The sequence below is a fragment of the Otolemur garnettii genome, unplaced genomic scaffold (genome assembly GCF_000181295.1).
Source record: "Otolemur garnettii isolate 467f Iridium unplaced genomic scaffold, OtoGar3 scaffold00010, whole genome shotgun sequence".
In the NCBI taxonomy this organism is placed as follows: Eukaryota; Metazoa; Chordata; class Mammalia; order Primates; family Galagidae; genus Otolemur; species Otolemur garnettii.
Window position 1 is genome coordinate 23,309,054 of NW_003852405.1, and position 19,817 is coordinate 23,328,870.

At 38.2% G+C, this 19,817-nt stretch overlaps 1 protein-coding gene and 1 pseudogene across 2 annotated transcripts; both read right to left on the bottom strand.

Annotated features, from left to right (window-relative positions):
- Positions 1 to 291: 291 nt before the first annotated feature.
- RPF1 (ribosome production factor 1 homolog) lies at positions 292 to 19,358 on the bottom strand. Its single transcript, XM_003784197.2, has 9 exons — positions 19,094 to 19,358; positions 17,698 to 17,754; positions 14,311 to 14,391; positions 8,333 to 8,428; positions 7,597 to 7,750; positions 2,554 to 2,636; positions 1,987 to 2,168; positions 1,409 to 1,535; positions 292 to 532 (listed from the first exon to the last, which is right to left on the bottom strand). The coding sequence occupies exons 1-9, from the start codon at positions 19,319 to 19,321 to the stop codon at positions 491 to 493; spliced, it is 1,050 nt and encodes a 349-aa protein (XP_003784245.1). The 5' UTR covers positions 19,322 to 19,358; the 3' UTR covers positions 292 to 490.
- On the bottom strand, positions 16,486 to 16,900 carry LOC111723290 (annotated as a pseudogene). Its single transcript, XR_002771866.1, has one exon. The product of XR_002771866.1 is annotated as a 40S ribosomal protein S24 pseudogene (transcript).
- Positions 19,359 to 19,817: the final 459 nt, after the last annotated feature.

Here is a 19,817-nt window from a genome sequence, read left to right on the forward strand (position 1 = left end):
AAAAAATGGACCCAAAGATGAGCTTCAGTAATTTGCAACTTTGCTTCAAGTTCTGGTCATACATTTTGCTTTAAATTATTTTACCCTTCTGAAAAGCTTAAGGGAATATTTTAAAACATGCCAGAAACCTGGCCTCCAACTGAAGTTATTAAGACTATGTGTCAGACACTGGCGACCCAAGATTAATCTGGTATAAAATCAAGAATATCTACCAACCAGTTATTCCTCTCCAGCCCACATGTTCTATGAAAATACAAATAAATTATTCACAGTTACAAAAAGATAAGTTTTAGGAAATCTAAACTGTCAGCAAAGTGACTTTTATTTGTATTTGCCATATAAATATACTATTATTTAGCAATTTGTCCAGACACGAAAGATGATTTATGAAATCAGTAAATACCATTTTGAAAAGAGTGTTCTGTCACAAATATTTTACCAACTTTAAAATTGGTCTATTCAGCAAGTCTTAATTTGTTCCTTCAGCACTTTATAAATGGAATTTTCTTCTACTTGTATCCATTTCTCGGGGCTGTAAATTAGAAGGGGATGGGAAAAAAGAAAATTGATCAACAATTCAGGTGTGAGTGAATATTAACTCCTTTAGATCTTTACAATGCTGAAAAACTCGGGTTTTTCTCGACCCTGAATAGTTAGTCTCAGGTCTAACATAAAAGATGTTGGTGATTACTCTCTTCAGAGTGTGTGTGTTAATTTTAGAGTAAAAACGTTACCTTAAGTCCAGCTTACTAGACAGAAAAGAACGTTTTGTAACATTGAGATTTTCATTTATGACTTAAGATGATTTCCAAACCTCTCTATGTAGCAGTAGTTCTCAAGGAAGGAACATACAGTTCAACATGGATCTCATCCTGTAAGTTACTGATCCAGTAGGTCTGACCTAAGAACTTCCATCTCTTCTAGGTTCCTAGGTGATGGTGATGATGCCGGTCCCACTTTGAGAACCACTGACCTTAAGGCTATTACAAATGAACCAGGATTAATCAGCAGTCCCAAATAACCATATAAGATGGTTTGTTCTAGCTTATAGAGGAAGAAATTCAAAAGCATAATTTAAGATGTAAGCACACAAAGTTTAGAGCTCATGGTTTCCTTCTTATTCTATACTTTTAAGGTCTATTCAAATTCAAGTGCAGCAGTGTCATTATAGTTCACTGGAACCTCAAACTCCTGGGTTTAAGTAATCCTCCCAAGTACCTAGGACTACAGGCATGTGCCTGTTTTTCTACTTTAGTGGAGACAGGGAAGGGTCTTGCTCTTGCACAGGCTGGTCTTGGAACTCCTGAACTGAGGGGATCCTCCTGACTTGGTCACCCAGATTGCTAGTATTACAGGTGAGAGCTACTACACCTGACCCCCTTAAATGGATTTTTAAATAAGCACATACCTTATGGACCCATTCATACTCTCCATATTTAGAATCAAAGGTTCCTTTCTGAAGCGATCTTAATTTTAAGGTAAAACGTGGTCCAAGTTCCTGAATTCCTACTTTCTTTTCACTCTTGAATATGTACCTTTAAAGACAAAAGAGTTAATAAAGAAATTAGTCTGAGGCAGTGCCCGTAGGTCAGTGGGTAGGGTGCTGGCCACATGCATGGAGGCTGATGGGTTCAAAACCGGCCCAGGGCAGCTAAAACAATGGCAACAACAAAGATAGATAGGTGTCGTGGCAGGTGCCTGTAGTCCCAGCTACTTGGGAGGCTGAGGCAAGAGAATAGTTTAAGCCCAAGAGTTTGAGGTTGCTATGAGCTGTGACACCACGGCACTCTACTCAGGGCAACAGCCTGAGACTGTCTCAAAAAAAAAAAAAAAAGTCTGAACGAACCCAACTGTTACTTAACATAATGACAGGGTTAAAAGATAATTTTTTCCTCTAGAATACTTGTTGCATTAGAAAACAGTTCATGTTGAAAAGTAGTTATGAATGAAGTCAAAATCCAAGGTGTTAAAAAGCGCCCTCCTCACCTGTGAAATCTAAAGAAGATATAATCTCGCTGATTATGGAATGTGGCAACCTGCCTTCCCACAAATTGAGGATCATGAGGAAAGAGAGATGCAAACATTCGTCCAACCGAATGACCCAACCGTGTTGTGAAATTATTCAGAATTATCTCAGGTATGTGTTCTGTGGGGTCCTTGCCTCTTCTCTAGGGAACAAAATGAAAAACATCACAATGAGGCAATCAGCAAAACAGTAACTCTCAAGTACCGGAATTTACTTGACAGATTTGAAATACTTAGGGTTTTTTAAAATAACTACTACAGATGGCTTATCAAACCCATGAAATGTGATGTATCTTAAATTATTTTAATACGCTGTGAATGCAACTGAAGTCAAGTCCTACTAAAGGTCCACAGGCTTCACAGTAATGAGAGCTAATATCCGTAGGCCTTAACTCAATCAGAACCTTGTAAGAAAACTCAAAAACTACTGCTTTAATTGGGGACAAAAATGCCATTACTAAAATCACTTTTTGTGTCTACTAAAGAAATGTGAGGATCAATACCAATCAAGGAATGCATACCACCTACCTTAATTTCTTTACGAAGACGAACACTGCTCATTTTAAAGTGAGCAGTTGGACCATTTGGCAAGTGACTCAAAATAAGTCCATCTGTTCATAAAAGTTAAGAAAAACACTGAACTCTAAAAAATAAAATCAGTTGTTTAAATAACCGGTCCTCTGCATGTCCAAAGGCCGCTAAAATCTATAGCTAAGTGAAAAGGCGGGTGGGTGCACAAATTCTTCTAGGTTAACCAAAGTTTTCCTACTCTAGCAAAAACTCAAAACGCATCAATCAACTTAAATCTTTTAAGGAAATCAGTCAGTCCTCTTATTTCTTTTCACAATGAAAAATAGCTTCTCATCACCCTCAACAGGGCATCTTGAGGCACCCTAAACTGGGGTAGGTGGAAAAACTATTTAATTTACTACCACTCTACCAGGAATAGCCAGGATGGGATTGTAGAATAATGTAGCACTGCAAATAGAAGATAAATTAACCTCTGTGTTCAGAGACTCAAAACCCAGAAATGCCATTTTTACACATTTATATGGTTAGGATATGCTGTTAGCTTTGATATCCCATAAGACCAGAGACTCCTAAGTTGGCTTCTTGAAATCAAGCTTATTAGTTTTTCCTTAAGAGATAAATCCTTACTTGTAGGACTACTATACTATAAATGACAATCAACCAATTAATACCATTTGGTGTCTACCAGGAACACAGAATTATGCTAAATAGTCTATAAATGAAATATAAGACACTTTCCAATAATCAGCAGGGTTAGCCCTGGGTGCAGCTAATTTAGATTACTACCTATACCTAACTGGTAAGTACTCACATAATCTTAATCTACAAATTTATCCTATCGTGCATTTTTTGCTCATGTTATTTTCGATACCTCTGATCATTTATTCATTGGATATTAAGGCCCACTTCAAATGTTATCTCCTTTTACACAATCAGAATTAAGCTCTTACCAAAGCGCTGGCCACTTATTTGAATTATAGTCATGGAAACACTTTTCTTCCCACCTTATCCATTAACTCTTAGATCTGTTTCTGACAAATACTAGTGTCTACTACTTGCACATTATCAGCCAATGTTCAAATGTTTCCCTTCTACAGGGTGTCCCAAAAGTCACCATACATAGAGAAAACGGCAAATTGTAGCTAAACATACCTTTATTTATAAAATACTCTTTACATGTTGGCCACCTCTTTGTAAAATTGTGTAATAAACTATAAATAAATAAAGGCATATTTAGTTACAATTTCCCATTTTCCCTACATGTGGCGACTTTGGGGATGCTCTGTAAAGATTTATTCCAGGTTCAACTTCACCAAGTATAGCCAGAACTATTTTTTTCCTTAATCTTTTACTTCTTTTTTTAAGAGATGGGGGGGGTCTCATTATGTTTCCCATGCTGGTCTCAAACTCCTAGCCTTAAGTGATCCCCTTGCCTCAGCCTGAGTAGCTGGGGTTACAGGTGCCCAGCTGCCAAAAACATTTCTTTTGCACATATTAATGGGGCTAGGCAACGTAAAAGTCATTTTCTCCAAACCAAAGCACAAAATCCAAACTTAATCAGTTTCTAAAATAACTTCCTTTCCTGAGTACCTGCATGGGACAAGAAGCTTTATTTCTATTACTGCTAAGCCCTACCATGAGTTCATGCAAAATAAAGAGTCATCATGCCTATTTCTGTAATGAGGAAGATGATGAGGAGGGTCAAGTAAATTAGCTGAAATTCCACACCTAGGCAACAACAGATTCTGCCAGGGCTGGGCTACACTTATGGCCAAGCCCTTGGTGGGCAGCTAGCAGTCCACATTTGAAAATGTGTAGAGATATTTTGCTTGTCAGGATGACTCACGCATTACTGGTATTCAGTACCCCAAAGGCCAGGAATGCAAAACATCTTACCCAGCTGCTCAGTGTATAGCAGCAAGAATTGCCCTGTTTCAAATGCCAGACAGTTCCTCATTTAGAAATTAACAAATAGAGGACAGAGGTCTGTACAGATAAAGCATCCATGCTTCCCACTACACCACGTTTATTAAAAAGCCTACTGCGTGCTGTGCACTATGCCTTAGAAACATAATACACTTTATGTAATTGTTGTCAAAGCTTCAAAGAGAGATTATTTCCTACACTGAAAAATTAGGAAAAAGAGTGGCTAAGAAATTGACTAGTCAAGAACTAGTCATAGAACTAGCAAGTCATGGAATCTGTATTTGATACCGTATTGGCCCAGGATATGATGGCAAACCCAGGAGGGTTAGCTACGGTTTAAACAGCTGACACAATTCTTCCTCAGATAAGTCAAAACTGCATAGACTTGTCACTCCCTCCCACCCAGCCCTACTCTTCCACAGACGAGCCTTTCCATTGTCTTTACAGCTGTCATGTTCCCAGAGTCAGCTTCCCACGGCTGAATCCTCGGTTTGTCAACTCTTCCCCAAGTGTCCACACGTGAGTTGTAATGAATTATTCCTAAGCCCGTGTTAAGTTCCTAGGATTCACCATTTTAGGTCCTTACACTGTTCTTCTTTGAACTAGTTTACATTTTCTGTCTGGATCATGGCAAACATAAACGTGTAGTCCTCTTTCCTCCCTCTAATCCTTTGGGTATTTTTTCCCTCCCTCCTTCCTATAAAAATCCTACCTCCATTTGCCTCTCTCCTATCTTCCTCAAAGGACAACAGACTCATTTACAAGTCTGCTCAGATATTTTTTGATGCGAGGGTATCTGACCTCCCTTACGAATTTCTTGGCCTTATCTTACAATCTCTTTACCCAAGACAGACTTCCAACCCCTTTATCCATGTCCTTATTTGAAGATAATTCTCTGTTTAATAAAGTAGACAAAAGCAAGGTAAGATTTGTTTTCCTAGTGTTTTTTACCAATACTGTGCCATCGGCTGCCTCATTAGACTTCAATCAGAAAAGATCAGGTATCTCTGAAATTATAAAAAACTAACATCCAGGCTCGGTGCCTGTAGTTCAAGTAGCCAAGGCGCCAGTCACATATACCTGAGCTGGAGGGTTTGAATCCAGCCTGGGCCTGCCAAACAACGACAACTACAACCAAAAAATAGCCAGCCACTGGGGTAGGTGCCTGTAGTCCCAACTACTTGGGAGGTTGAGGCAAGAGAATTGCTGGAGCCCAGGAGTTGGAGGTTGCTGTGAGCTGTGATGCTATGGCACTCTACCCAGGGCAATAGCTTGAGGCTCTGTCTCAAAAAACAACAACAAAAAAACTAATATCCAGGCAGGATTATAGTTACAAAAATACTATTCATTGAGACTTAGGAATTATCTACTGCATAATGCTATATCTCCAAATTATAATCTCAGGAAGATACATAGATGCAGTTTCAATCTTGAATGAAATTACTTAATCAGCTTACTTATTTAATATAAATCAAATCTGTGTACTGATGATACCACAGTTACCTGACAGTTAACCTACAAAGTGTCCAATATGGTAAACAGAAAACTATTAATACATTTGGGTAAACAGATTTTATAATTTTACAAAGAAAAGACAACATAAGCTTTATGAAGGCAATAGGTGATCTAAGTGACCATAAATATATGTCTATACAACATACTTCACATAAAACAAGGATAGCGGTTTACTGCACTGATGAATGGCTGCTTCTCAGCAAAACGTTACTAGCAGTTTTGAAATGATGACAGTTTTTTTTATAACTGCCAAAAATAAAAAAAGAGGAAATCAGATCTTGCTACTTTATTTTTGGTGGCAGTTTTTTTTTTTTTTTTTTTTTAATAAAAGGCATAACTACTTTTAAAAACATCTTTTCTGGACTAGTGTTCAAGATTCTACTTCCTTTGGTCTAGTAATCTGGTTGAGCTGAATTATAGTATGGCCAACAGAGCACATTACTAAGTTTTAGTCTATTTTAGTTTCTGAAAAGTTACTAGTAAAAGCGGATAAAGTAATTTTTTTATGTTATACTAAAAAAAGTAAAAGCTATAAAAGTTATATAGAATTTTGGGGGCAGCCCCTGTGCCTCAAAGGAGTAGGGTGCCGGCCCCGTATGCTGGAGGTGGCGGGTTCAAACCTGGCCCCAGCCAAAAACTGCAAAAAAAAAAAAAAAAGTTACGTAGAATTTTAAAAAATAGCCTTTCAACCAGTATTTTAAAAAGAACAGTGTTCACTGATACTAAAGAGAAAATAATACCCTGGCAACAACAGTCTGGTCTCTACTTTTTGTGAATCATTAATAATCTGACTCATTCAACTGGTCATCTTTAAAATTACTGAATTCACAGCCACCATTCAATAAATAAGTAAAACAACAGTAACGATAAATAAACCTAGACATCCCTAGTAAGAGCTCTTATACTAAAACAGGAAGAAATAGGGGTTCAGGTAACACATTCTTCTCAGATCTGAGACTCCTAGAAAATGCATTAGGTTGGAAGAAACACATAACGTGGGTTTAGATCTCTACCTCAAAACGTACTGCTGTGATACCCTCTCTGGCAAGGTAAAGTCTAGCTATACCACCCTGTATGCAGACTCCCAAATGGACCAGTCTCTCATGCCTCTATCATTCCAAATGTCATCCCTCTGCACAGAGCATCCTTCCTCTGCCTTGTTCCCCTCACCCAGCTAGAGCCAACGTAAGCGCCTCCTTCTCTGTGATATCAGGCCTTTCTCCCTGATGTCCCCAGGGCATAGGTCACCAGTCCCAGGGTTTCCACTATACCCTGTATTTCTTTCTCTCTTTAACTGCACCATCCACACTGTATTCTGTGAGTTTACATGTCTACTGTAATTCCCTGTACACTGATGGTCTCCTCTATTATCTCTGAAACTTTTACTAAGGATTCAAACAATGGCTTGGGACATACCTGATTTAATATTTCCCGAATAGAAAGGAAAAAAAGTAGTTCCTAGTATTTTAGTAAAAAAAAAAAAAAAAAAAAAAATTATATCCTGAAAGTTACAGGGAATATTTCCTTATTCTTTTAAATATATTTTAAAAGGGGTGAGGGAGAAGACAGGAAATTTTCCTTAAAATGACCAAAGGATACTTGGGGTTTTACGATCTTCATTAATAACAATCAGATCTGTGAAATCTCTTGAAATGCACTGTGGAATAATTTTTTTCAGAGCCAGTCCTCTTCTGTAATAAACATGGGAGTTTGGGATAACTGTGGAGAGCTGTTCACAGAGTCGTACAGTTCTCTGTAAAACAAAACAACAAAAATTCTCAAAAGTGACAAAGAAAAACCTTATGTGGTATATATTCATAATGAAAGAAAGAACGATTATGTTAGGAAAGTGTTCTTTACAGAAGGCAACACAGGGGAAAGAATGAAATCTGAACAGTATTTCATCTTTTATGAAATGAAAGGCTGATCGTCCTGACACAGTGGTCCTCAATGGGAGGTGATTCTGTTCCACCAGAGGACATTTGGAAAAGTCTAGAGATGTTTTTGATGGCTGACCAGTGGTGGCTGTGCTATGTGGTTGCTACTGGCATCTAATGGATAGAGGCCAGAGATGCTGCTGAATATTTGATAATGAATAGGACAGCTCACTGGCTCCAAGGACTACGCAGCCTAAAACGGTTAACAGTGCTGAGGCTCAGAAGCCCATTCTGAAGAATCCTGCATAGTCAGTGAATCTGCAAACATCTCAGCACACATTTTATTTAGCATACACATTATCTAGGGCAATTAAATAACTCTTCTGAACAGAGTCCTTTAAACAGAAGTAATAAAAGAAAATTAAGAATTCAAGTACTACAGTAATCAATGTATTTACCCCATGGGGCCTATCTGATGTTGTGATCAGAATCTTGGGAGAAGTCTGTCTGTTGAAGTAAGAAGCAAATTCATCTGTAGCTTCATCATAAGCAACCTAAGAACAGAGAAGAGAGATTTTATACAACCAAATAATCCAGTAGGCCTAAATTTTAAAAATTTTACTTCATCGGAACTGTTGGACACTGACTACCTGGCCTAGGAAGGACTGACATTAATTAATAGCAACACAAAGTGGCTGGATAAATGTCCCTTTGTAATATACAAGTATAAAACCTCATAAAATTGTCAAAAATCATCTCAGAGCACAAACAAGATGAGCTCATTTGTGAGTTCCTTTCATTTTCTCCATTGACTTGGTTGGTGAAAACAGTAACTACCAATTCCGGGACTCAGAGTAGTCTTGGATTTAGAGGCGCCAGGATGAGGAGGGAAAGCTGGTAGTAGTGGGGACAGCTGTTAAAACCCACAGCTCTGCCAATCCAACACTTCAGAACCAGTTCAAGGTTGGTGTGGCCCAGACAGAAATGTAAAGGAAAGCTCTGGAAGTGAAAAAGCCATAGAAGGCTGAAATAATCTCCACAAATCCCCGGCTGGCAGCTAAGTTTACACACATGTGGGTGGGGATAGAACCCAGTGAGCAGTGAAAGGCAAGGGAGACTTAAGAACGGGCTGCACGTCTGAATGCATTCCTCAACCCGCACACAGCAGACGGCAGAAGGGGTATGAGGGCTCAAGGTGTCTCAACCATCAAGCCACACAAACACAGAGCCAGTCTGTAGGGATGTAGGTTAAAAATAACAACAACAACAACAACAAAAAAAACCAAAAAAACCCCCAAAACTCAGCAGAGACACAGGGATACTATGCGGTAGATTCTACAGTTTAAGTTCAGGCAAGCTAATGGCCCTTAAAAAATGAAGCAGAATCCAGAGTAACTGCAATACACTGTCTAAAATGTCCCACTGTCAACCAAAAAATTACTAGATAAGTGAAAAATTAAGAGTATAATTCAAAATCCAGAAAAAAGCAGTCAACAGTAACTGACTCTAACCGGGTTCAGATGTCAAATTTAGCAGACTTCAAAGCCACTATAATATATATATAGATCCAAGGCTTTAAAGGAAAACACACACCTGTAATCCCAGCATTTTGACAGGCTGAGGCAGAAGGCTTACTTGAACCCAGGAGTTCACACTTGCAGTAAGCTATGACCACGTCACTGCACTCTAGCAGGGGTGAGAGAGAGACCCTCTTAAAAGAAAAAAGGCTTATAATGAAGATAAGTAATTAAGAAAGTGATGATGCAGTGACAGACTGATCGAGCAAAGAGAGAGCCCAGAAAAAGACCAAGCATATGTAGATATTTGGTTAATGACACAGCGTTATAATTATTGTGGGGAAAGGTCGCACTGCTCCCAAAACTAGTGCTGGGAAAATTAGTTTTCTGTGCAAAAGGGTAGGAGTAGAGAGAAGAAAGAAAGAAAATGGTCTCCTTTCTCACACCAAACAGAAAACAATTCCTGATTAAGAACAAAAACGTGAAAGGCAATCTTTTAATTCTTTTAGGAAAAAAAAAAACTTAACAATCACCACAAGATTTCTTACATAAGACATAAAAAGCATTAAAAATCTTTATAAACTCAGCCAAGCATGGTGGCTCACACCTGTAATCCTAGCACTCTGGAAGGTAGAGGAGGGTGGATTGCTTGAGCTCAAGAGTTCAAGACCAGCCTGAGCAGCAGCGAGATACCATCTCTACTAAAAATAGAAAACCTAGCCAGGCACTGTGGTGGGTGCCAATATGTCTCTTCTACTTCAGAGGCTGAGGCAAGAGGAGTGCTTGAGCCCAAGAGATTAAGGTTGCTGTAAGCTATGATGCCATGGCACTCTACCCAGAGTGACAGATTGAGACAGTCTCAAAAAACAAAGAAAATGAAAAACGAACTTCTGATCCTCAAAAGATACCACTATCCATAAAATGGAAAATACTCAACACATATAAAGGATTAGTATCCAAATTATATAGAGAAGTTCTACAAATCAGTAAAATATACTACATGATGGAAAATTGGGTAAAAGATATAAACTGGCATATCTCTACAGAAAACAGTGCTTACATGAAATGATGCCCAATCACATTAGAAAATAAGGCAATGCAAATTCAAACCACAAGACAGTCTGAATACACTAAGAGTTGGTCAAAATGTGAACGAACATTGCTCTTACACCACAGGAATGTAAAATGACACAACCAATACTCTGTACAACATTTTTGTGTTATCAGGTAAAGATAACATAACTCAACAAATTCTTGCACAGGTAAATATTCTAGGAAATCTTTTTATATCTGCATACCCTCTAAGTGCCTATAATCTCCAAATTTATCTCCAGCCATGCCTGCTTCTGTGAATTTTAAATTTGTATCCCAACTACTGGTTTGATGTCTCTTCTAAAAACTCGTAGGAGTCATCTCAAACGTAACATACCCATAACAGAACCCTTGTTTTCCTCCCTAAATCTGCTTCACCCAGTCTTCCACATTTTGGGAAAAGCAATTTCATCCATCTTCCAATTCCTCAGGCTAAAACCTTATTACCATCTTTGAATCCTCTATTTCTCTCACACTGCACATCCATATCCATCAGGAAATTCTAGTGGCTTTAATTTCAAAATATACATGGGTCATTACGAAAGTTCTGAGATACAGAAAAATCCATAAGTCATTGTCAAATCCATGTGGACAGAAACAAATGAGGCCTTCCCAGCAACACCTGTAAGTTGAAACTTGCAGAGGTGAATCAGAAAGAATGCTATTGACTGTGTTTTTATGGAAGTGATATGGACCATACCAGTCTGCCTCAAAACGTCCACAGTGACCTACCGACCTAGAGGAAAAATACTTAGGTCAATTCTCACCACTTTTATTGTAACCGCTACAGTCCAAGTTGTCATCATCTCTTTAAGATAGTTCAGTAGCTTCTTAACTAGTCTGCTTACATTTCCAATGACATTCTCAGTACAGCAATCAATTATTTTTAAAAATTAAGCCTGATCACATCATTCTTCTATTCAAAGCCATCCAAGGGCTCCTCATTCTACTCAGTATAATAAAGGGCCAACGCCTTCACAACGGCCAACAATGTCACTGATCTGACCTTCTGCCCTCCCCACGCTTTCCTGGCACCCCTTCTACAACCCTCTTCCTTACACACTGAATTTCAGTCACACTGGCCTCCTCGCTGCTTTTCAAAAGCATATTAAGCACACTCCTCCTGCCTTAGAGCTTCTGCACGGTGCTCCCTCCTCCTGGAGCTGTTTCTGCCCAAAGATGGCTCACTTCCTCACATCCTTCAAGTCTTTGCTAAACTATCTTCTCAATGAAATCTATTTGACCAGCCTATGTACAATCACAATCCTACGCCAAAGGAAAATGGGCAAGAGACACAAACAGATTGGGAAGAAAAAAAAAAAGAATATGAAAAGATGTTTAACCTCATTCAAAACAAGAGAAATACAAATTAAAACTACACTGAGATACAAATGCTCACCTATGAGACTGGAAATAATTTTTTAACTGCAAAATCTGGAGTGAAAATTTGAGAAGTAATATTCATTTATCTAATTCTAAAGTACTCAAAGTATATTTTCTTTTTCTTTTTCTTTTTTTTTTTTTGCAGTTGGGTGGCACCTATGGCTCAAAGGAGTAGGGCGCTGGCCCCATATGCTGGAGGTGGTGCGTTCAAACCCAGCCTCGGCCAAAAACTCACAATATTTTTAATTATAAAAGAATCTAAAAATCTGAAATGCTCCAAAATTTGAAATTTTCTGAGCACCAAAATGATGCCACATATAAGCTGTGATCTAAACTTAATCTCATGTATGAGCTGTGATCTAAACTTAGTCTCATGCACAAAATGTATTAAAAATACCATGGAGCAGGGCGCCGGCCCCATATACTGGAGGTGGCAGGTTCAAACCCAGCCCTGGCCAAAAAAAAAAAAAAAAAATTCCATTTAAAAATTACCTTCATGTCATTTGTATAAGGTATATAGAAACATAAATACATGTGTAGACTTGGATCCCACCCCCAAGATATCTTTTCTAAAAAATTCTAAAATCCCAAATACTTCAGGTCCCAAGCATTTTGGATAAGTGATACTTACCCTGCATTCCTGTCAAAAGTACATAAACTACATATAGTCAGAGACAAACTCATATTAAGGTACATTCTACAGAATACCTAATCCTCACTCCTCAAAAAATTCAATGTTATAAAAGTAAATAACCAATAAGGGAGGACTTGTTTTGAATTAAAGGAGCTTAAAGAGTTATTACAATGGAATGTATGACTTGGGACTTTTCTTGCACTAAAGAAGACATTTTTGTGTCACATGGTAAGGTCTAAGAGGTATATACTAGAAAATAATATTGTACATACGTTAACTGTCTGACTTTGATAACTGTGCTTATAAAATCCATTTCTTTTTAGGTAAAACATACTACAGTACGTAGGAATAAAGGGGCATCATGTCTGCCACTTACTCTCCAGCATTTCAGATATAATATTTAGGAAATATGGGTGAAGAGTAAACACAATCCTTACTTTTCTATTAAGTCTGAAATTATCTCAAAATAAATAAAATTAAAATGTAAATATATACAGACACAGCCACACTCCCAAACATCTATAACATAAAATTGTAAGCTCACTCTATTCCAGGCAGTCCTCATTCTCTTTTACTCTACTATTTTACTTTATTTATGTTTATTGTTTGTTACTGTTACGTAAGCTTTGAGTGGGCAGAAATTCTGTATATGTGTGAGCGCTGACATAGAGTATTTTGTGCCCTAAAGGATCCCAAGTCCCAAAATAGACAGCAGGTAAATGTGTGCTGAAAGAGGGACGGACTGAATCAGTGAATACCTACGCCTGGTGATGTGTAAAGAACGCGGACAGCAAACATTACAAAACCAAGTCTCCTTTAAAAAATTTAAAAACTGTATAAATTTAAAATATTTTATAAAATTTTAAAACCTTAATTCTCTCACTGTACTGTTTGAAACTATTTAAAGAGAATGTACAAAATGGAAGCTCTTAAAAGCAGGAGTTTTAGTAAGAATACAAAAAACACTATGAACATTACCCTTAGACATCAAAATGTCCAACAAATACTACAAATGTCTATAGTATGAAAAATTCTTTTAAATATTAAATAGTACTCTTAAAATATTAAAAGAGTACCTGATCTGTATAATTCAAAAAATTCTTTGAAATATTTGAAATAATTGAAATTCTTTGAATAAAAAAACTTTAAAATATTAAAATTACTAGTCAGGGATCAGAAAAGTTTATCTAGAAATAAAACAAATTCTATAAGACTAGTGCTCTAACCCCTGAGCTATGGAGCCACCGTATAATAAAACAAATTCTAGAAAATTCTGTGTTTTCTTATGGCAATACTGAGAAATTCAATTATGAAATAATCCAATGAAACAATTGTTTTAATTATGAAATAATCATAAATAAATCATAAAATTTAATTATGAAATAAACTACTAAATAAGCCCCTCTGCCAACACTGTAGCTAATCACCCCATTATGCAACGTCATCATTGAGAGCTTTTTTTTTTTTTTTTTGAGACAGAGCCTCAAGCTGTCCCCCTGGGTAGAGTGCCATGGCATCAGGCTCACAGCAACCTCCAACTCCTGGGCTCAAGCGAGTCTCCTGCCTCAGCCTCCCAAGTAGCTGGGACCACAGGCGCCCACCACAACACCCGGCTATTTTTTGGTTGCAGCCATCATTGTTGTTTGGCGGGCCAGGATGGATTTGAACCCGCCACCTCAGGTGTATGTGGCTGGCGCCTTAGCCGCTTGAGCCACAGGCACTGAGCCATCATTGAGAGCTTTAAATTAAACACCAACATATAACTTATCAAGTGCGATTATTCAAATTCATTTACGACTTAGAACATTACCTCTTCATCATTAGGGTCTACTGTGGTTTCATCATACACTCGCTGGTTGTCAATGGTCTTTGGTATAGGCTTTGGTGGAGCCTAAATAAAAGAGAAAGGGTTACACTGTAGAAGCATTTGACATTAATTATTTTTACATTATGTTAGAGTAAATAACAGAAATCTACAAATAACCTCAAAACTCAATCTGTTGCTACATTAATCCTAATTAACAGTACTGAATAAGAAGCCTTTTAACAAACTAAGCAGACGTACACACATGCTAGTAGAATGGTTAATAACCAGTGAAATGGCTTAAAACTAGGCAGATGTAACAGAGAAGAAATAGGGATCAAAATAACTACTGAAGAGAAAAATGTCAAAAGAATATTTTTTAAGAAAGAAAAAATTACAAAAGTATCATGTACCTGACCATCTCACTATGTCCAGAAAGCTATTCAGAAATATATAACAATTCCAAGGTTGGGGAGGTCAACAAAAACAAAAAATTAAAATTAAAAAAGAAAAATGTAACAAAGTCTATCCATTGGCCCAGGAATTCTACTTTGGGGGATTTATGGTAAGGAATGTTAAAGCAAGAGAACAATTTATACAAAGAAAAAAGCAGTATCACTATTCATAATAAAAATAAACAAGGCAGGCCGTAATCCTAGCACTTTGGGAGGCTGAGGTGGATGGATAGCCTGAGCTCATGAGTTCAAGACCATGAGCAAGAGTAAGACCCTGTCCCTGCTAAAAATGAGTAACTGAGGAAACAGGATCGCTTGAGCCCAACAGTTTGAAGTTGCTATGAGCTATAAGGCTATGGCACTCTACCAAGGGCAACAGCTTGAGACTATGTCTCAAAAAATAAATAAACAAGGCAAAGTTCCACAACAGGATAATGACTAACCACATCACAGCATGCTAACATTTGTGGAAAACTGATAGAATCAGCAATCACACATACTCAGCTCAGACCAAGAAACTGTGGAAATGAACTACAAGGGGCAGGAACAAAAAACTGTAAGAGTACACTAACTAAAACTAACATAAAATATATTTACACTGGTAGAGATATGAAGAAAATATAAGCTGATAAACTATTTGGGGTCAAATTTTTCTATTACTGTATAAAATAAGTATTAAGTTTTAAATAATTTTTTAAAGGAGGCAGTAATAACAAGTCATCTTTCAGTCATAAACAAGAATGGTGGTATTTTCAAATGATTATCAGCATATCATTTAGCTATAATTGACTGATTACTGAAGAATTAAAAAGAGACCAAAAGATTCTGCAGTTAAAACAGTTTAATATCAACAATTTCGAATGCTAATCTAACAGTATTAAAAGAATGCATGAGAAAGTAGAGTGTCTCGTTCGTATAGTGTTTATTATATTTTTTCTCTTTGTAAACCACCTTAGCCTTGTTTGGTACCTTCTTCTGAAGAGACAGGAGTGTAGAGAGTTGTATGTTTCTAAAATTTTCCAAGTATAAATCATAACCTATAAGTAACTACAAATGAAATTAAATGACAATAACTTAGCTATGCAATAATCTAAAAGTGTTTAGTAGTTCTTTTTAAATTTTCCAATAGAAGCTGGGATGCAGGGATTTATGCCTATAATCCTACCTCTCTGGGAGACCAAAGCAGGAGGATGGCACAAGAGGCCAAGAAGCCTGTGACCTGCCTAAGTAACACAGTGAAATCTTGTCTCTACAAAAAAATAGATCATAGCCAGGTATAGTGGCAGGTATCGACTGCTAGAGCCCCGGAGTTTGAGATTGCAGGGAGCTATGATGATGCCACTGCACACTACTGTGGGTGACAGGACAAGACTGCTCTTCCTCCCCCCTAAGAATTCCATTTCTCTACAGTGGGTGCAAAAAGATTTTTTTTTCAATAGCAAAAGTTCACTTCTTACCAATACCACAAAAATAGCCAAATCCATTTTTTTTTTTTTTTTTGGAAATGAAGTCTCACTTGTCACCCTTGTTATTGCTGTAGTGTCATAGCTCACAGCAACCTTACACTTCTGGGCTTAAGCCATTCTCCTTCCTCAGTCACCCAAGTAGCTGGGACTACAGGCACCCACTACAATGCCTGGCTATTTTTATTTATTTATTTATTTATTTTCACATAGAAAGTCTTTATTAATCCTCTTGTGGAAAATCTATACAATGGCTGCAGATAACATCACTGTAGTCTTTACTGCTTCGCCTTTTTGCCAGCACCAACATTAGCCTTTGCAGTCCCCGACTTTCTTCATTCTGTTCTTGCGTTCCTTTCACTGCTTTCTTGACGTCATTTTCTTCTCATACAGGCCATGCCTTGCCAGTCTATGTTTGGGTTCATTTTTCTTTGCATAATCCAAGGAATCATAAATCATGCCAAAGCCCGTTGTCTTCCCACCACCAAAGTGAGTTCTGAATCCAAATACAAAGATGACATCGGGTGTGGTCTTGTACATTTTGGCTAGTTTTTCTCTAATTTCTGTCTTTGGTACTGTTGCCTTCCCAGGGTGAAGGACATCAATGACCATTTGTTTTCTCTGAAGTAGTCAGTTAGTCATGAACTTCCTGGTCCCGACAGTTACTGTGTCGTTCATGATGGCGGGCGATCCTCGGGCAGCCAGGGCGGAAGAGCCTTGGCTATTTTTAGAGACGAGGTCTTGCTCTGCTCTAGTGCAGGCCGACTGGTCTTATACCTGTGAGCTCAGGCAATCCACCTGTTTTGGCCTCCCAAACAGGATTACAGGCCTGAGCCACAGCGCCTGGCCCCCCAAATCCTTTCTCGACACATACTCTACTCTTCCCTTTGCCATAAGAGGTGTCTAACCATCCAGGTGTCTAACCTTTCTCCCACTTCATTCTTACTCTTCACAGATTCGTATTCTCTGTAGAAGCTCTCTCATTCTTATATACTCCCATTGTACTAAAGAAGGGTCTATGTCCTGCTTTCCCCCACCTGTGCCTGACAAAGAGCCTTTGCTTCAAATCACAAGCGCTCTAACTCCACACCTAACTTGGGGAGCTTCCCCATTCCCAAAGTCAGGGAGAAGTAAAACACCACCACGGTGTTTATGTACAGAAACATAATATAGTAAAGATAAAAATAAGTGCAAAAATAAAATAAATAAAAGCTAAAATGAACAACAATTTCATGTGAGTGATTACCTTTAGAGGGAAAAGCACTCGAAAAGCAGCAGATTTGGGGCGTTCAACATTATTTGCTAATGCATTATTTCTTAAGCTAAGCAAAAGATAGTAAGGGTTTGTTATATTATTTTTGTATCTTATACATCTGAAATATTTCATAATAAATTTTAAAAGAATGTAATTCAATGTGAATAGCAGGAAACATTCCTTAATATAAGACAGGAAGAAAGCTAAAATTTTTATTTACCTTATCACCAAGAGCTTCTCTCTCTTTTTTAAGTCTTTTCTTAGCTGCCAACTTTTCCTAAAGGATTAACAAAAAAATTGAAAACCACCAGTTACATCACCAACACATAATGAAACTACAAATTACTAAGGACATGAATATTTAAACCAGTCAATCTTTGTAGTCTTTTAAAAATCTGAATATAGATGTTTATACCTAAATTACTGTAAGGCAAATAAGCTGGCCAATTAATCACATTTCTTTAACAAAGATCTTACCCCTTCAAAAAAATCTAAATTGGCAAGTTTGAGCTTTAAAAGAGCATTAAACTTCACTAGCTTCATATTTGGCTATAAAGCTTCAAATTAATGAAAGTGCAAAATGTATTATCTAAACAAGTCAATAGGTTTTGTAGTGCTGTTTTGCCTAACCAGTTGCATCCAGCAATTATGCTAACTGCTTCTCTTGAAAAGCAGTAAAATTAAATAAATGAGTTTTCAAATTGTTACCAGTGAAACTACCTCTAGTTATCCACATATTTTCTAACCAAAATACGCTTTTAAAATGAGCAAGAACTTACAAGGTTGATTAGGTTTATTGCTTTATCAATTTATGTCTTCTGGAGATTTCTAGACAGAATGCTGGACACCCAATAGAAAATAATATATTTTCCCCCCAGCACCTACTGACCCTCAATCCATCAGGTACTGGATTAAAATTTATAGCCCCAAGAAGTCTAAAACATCTCTCCCCATACTTGACCACCAGAATGGGTGAGATATCCCTTATATGGAACACAACACTACACACTTGACAGGATGATGAATAAGTTATCAGTCCCGGACCTCCTACTAAGAGGACGCAGACAAACGAAAATATTACGTGTGAACTTCCACAATGCGCAAGAATAAGCAAAGGCTTTCTTCCAATTACAATTTAACCTCAAACGAGAACTGTGAAATCGGCAAGCCATTTAAACTTCTGTATACTTAACCTCCCAGAACAGTATGAGGATAAGGTTACAGAGCACACATACAACCACTACAAAATTTACAGTACTAACTTCGGTAAGAGTTGCTCCAGGAATGAGAAGCGATCTATTCGGATTTATTAAGTATTGCCTGTATTAGACAACGCTAAGTAGAATGGCCAAAGCGAGGGCTAAGACTGTTGTCCTAAAGGGTAATTTTAACTAGCAGGAGAGCAAGACTTAAGGCTTAAGAGTTATCAAGTAAGGGAGCCCTCCACCTTGTCGCGCAGACAAAACAGGGCAAGTGGACGGGGACGCCAGGGCCGTGGCGTCACCCTCCTGGTAAAGCCACCGCGGGGCCTCGGGGCCGGGCGACCACCCCACTGGCGCGGCCCTCCTCCCCGAGCCAGCCCCACCGCGCATGCGCCTGACCGCCCCTCCGCTTACCTTCCGCTGCTGCTGTTTCCACCGCGTGAACATTAAATGTCGCCGCTGTTTATTCTTAATCTCTGAAATGCTGAAGCCGGGGGGAAAGGCAGCCGCTTTTGCGGGTTGGACCCCACTTTCTGTCGCCCCATCCCCAGCGACTGCAGCCTCCTGAGGTTCCTCGGTGGCGGCTTTCCGTTTCAGGCTTTTCTTCCCGTTGCCGCTGCTCTTATCCGCGGACTTCGCCATGGTCTTGGCCCCCGGCGTCTGCACGGAAACGGAAGTAGCTTCTCCTCTGACGCCTTCCTGAAGCTTTTACTTCCGGGTTGCAAAGTTCCCACGCTTTTTTTTCTTAATCAACTTTTTTTTTTTTTTTTTAAATCACACAGCACACTTGAACCTATAGTTAAACTTCTATGGCACACTTAAATTATGTTGATTAAAAAAAAAAAGAGTAGAGGAAATAAGAGTACAGTTAACGGTGCTTTGAACTTCTTCTGAAAATAATTTCATTAGTGATCTTTAAAAATTTTTCTCAACACACCTAAGATCCTCTTGGGTCACATCAGAGTGCCATGGCACATGGGTTGGAAATCACTGCTGCAGGTGGCTTTATGAGTTTTAGCCAGTTTGAAGAACTTCAGCAGAGGTTTGAGGAGGGGTTAGGAGGCTTTCCTAGTTGCATAACACTGAAATGAGTTCCAGGACTTCTCATCTCTGCTAAACCCAGTCCTCAAAATCACAG

What these genes read in the sequence shown, in the direction of transcription:
- RPF1 (XM_003784197.2), bottom strand. Translation starts at nt 19,321, where the DNA reads ATGGCGAAGTCCGCGGATAAGAGCAGCGGCAACGGGAAGAAAAGCCTG. An exon ending in GGAAACAGCAGCAGCGGAAG is followed by an intron (nt 17,755 to 19,093) that starts GTAAGCGGAGGG and finishes TTAATCCTTTAG; the next exon opens with GAAAAGTTGGCAGCTAAGAA. An exon ending in GTCTTCGTAAAGAAATTAAG is followed by an intron (nt 2,169 to 2,553) that starts GTAGGTGGTATG and finishes TTTGTTCCCTAG; the next exon opens with AGAAGAGGCAAGGACCCCAC.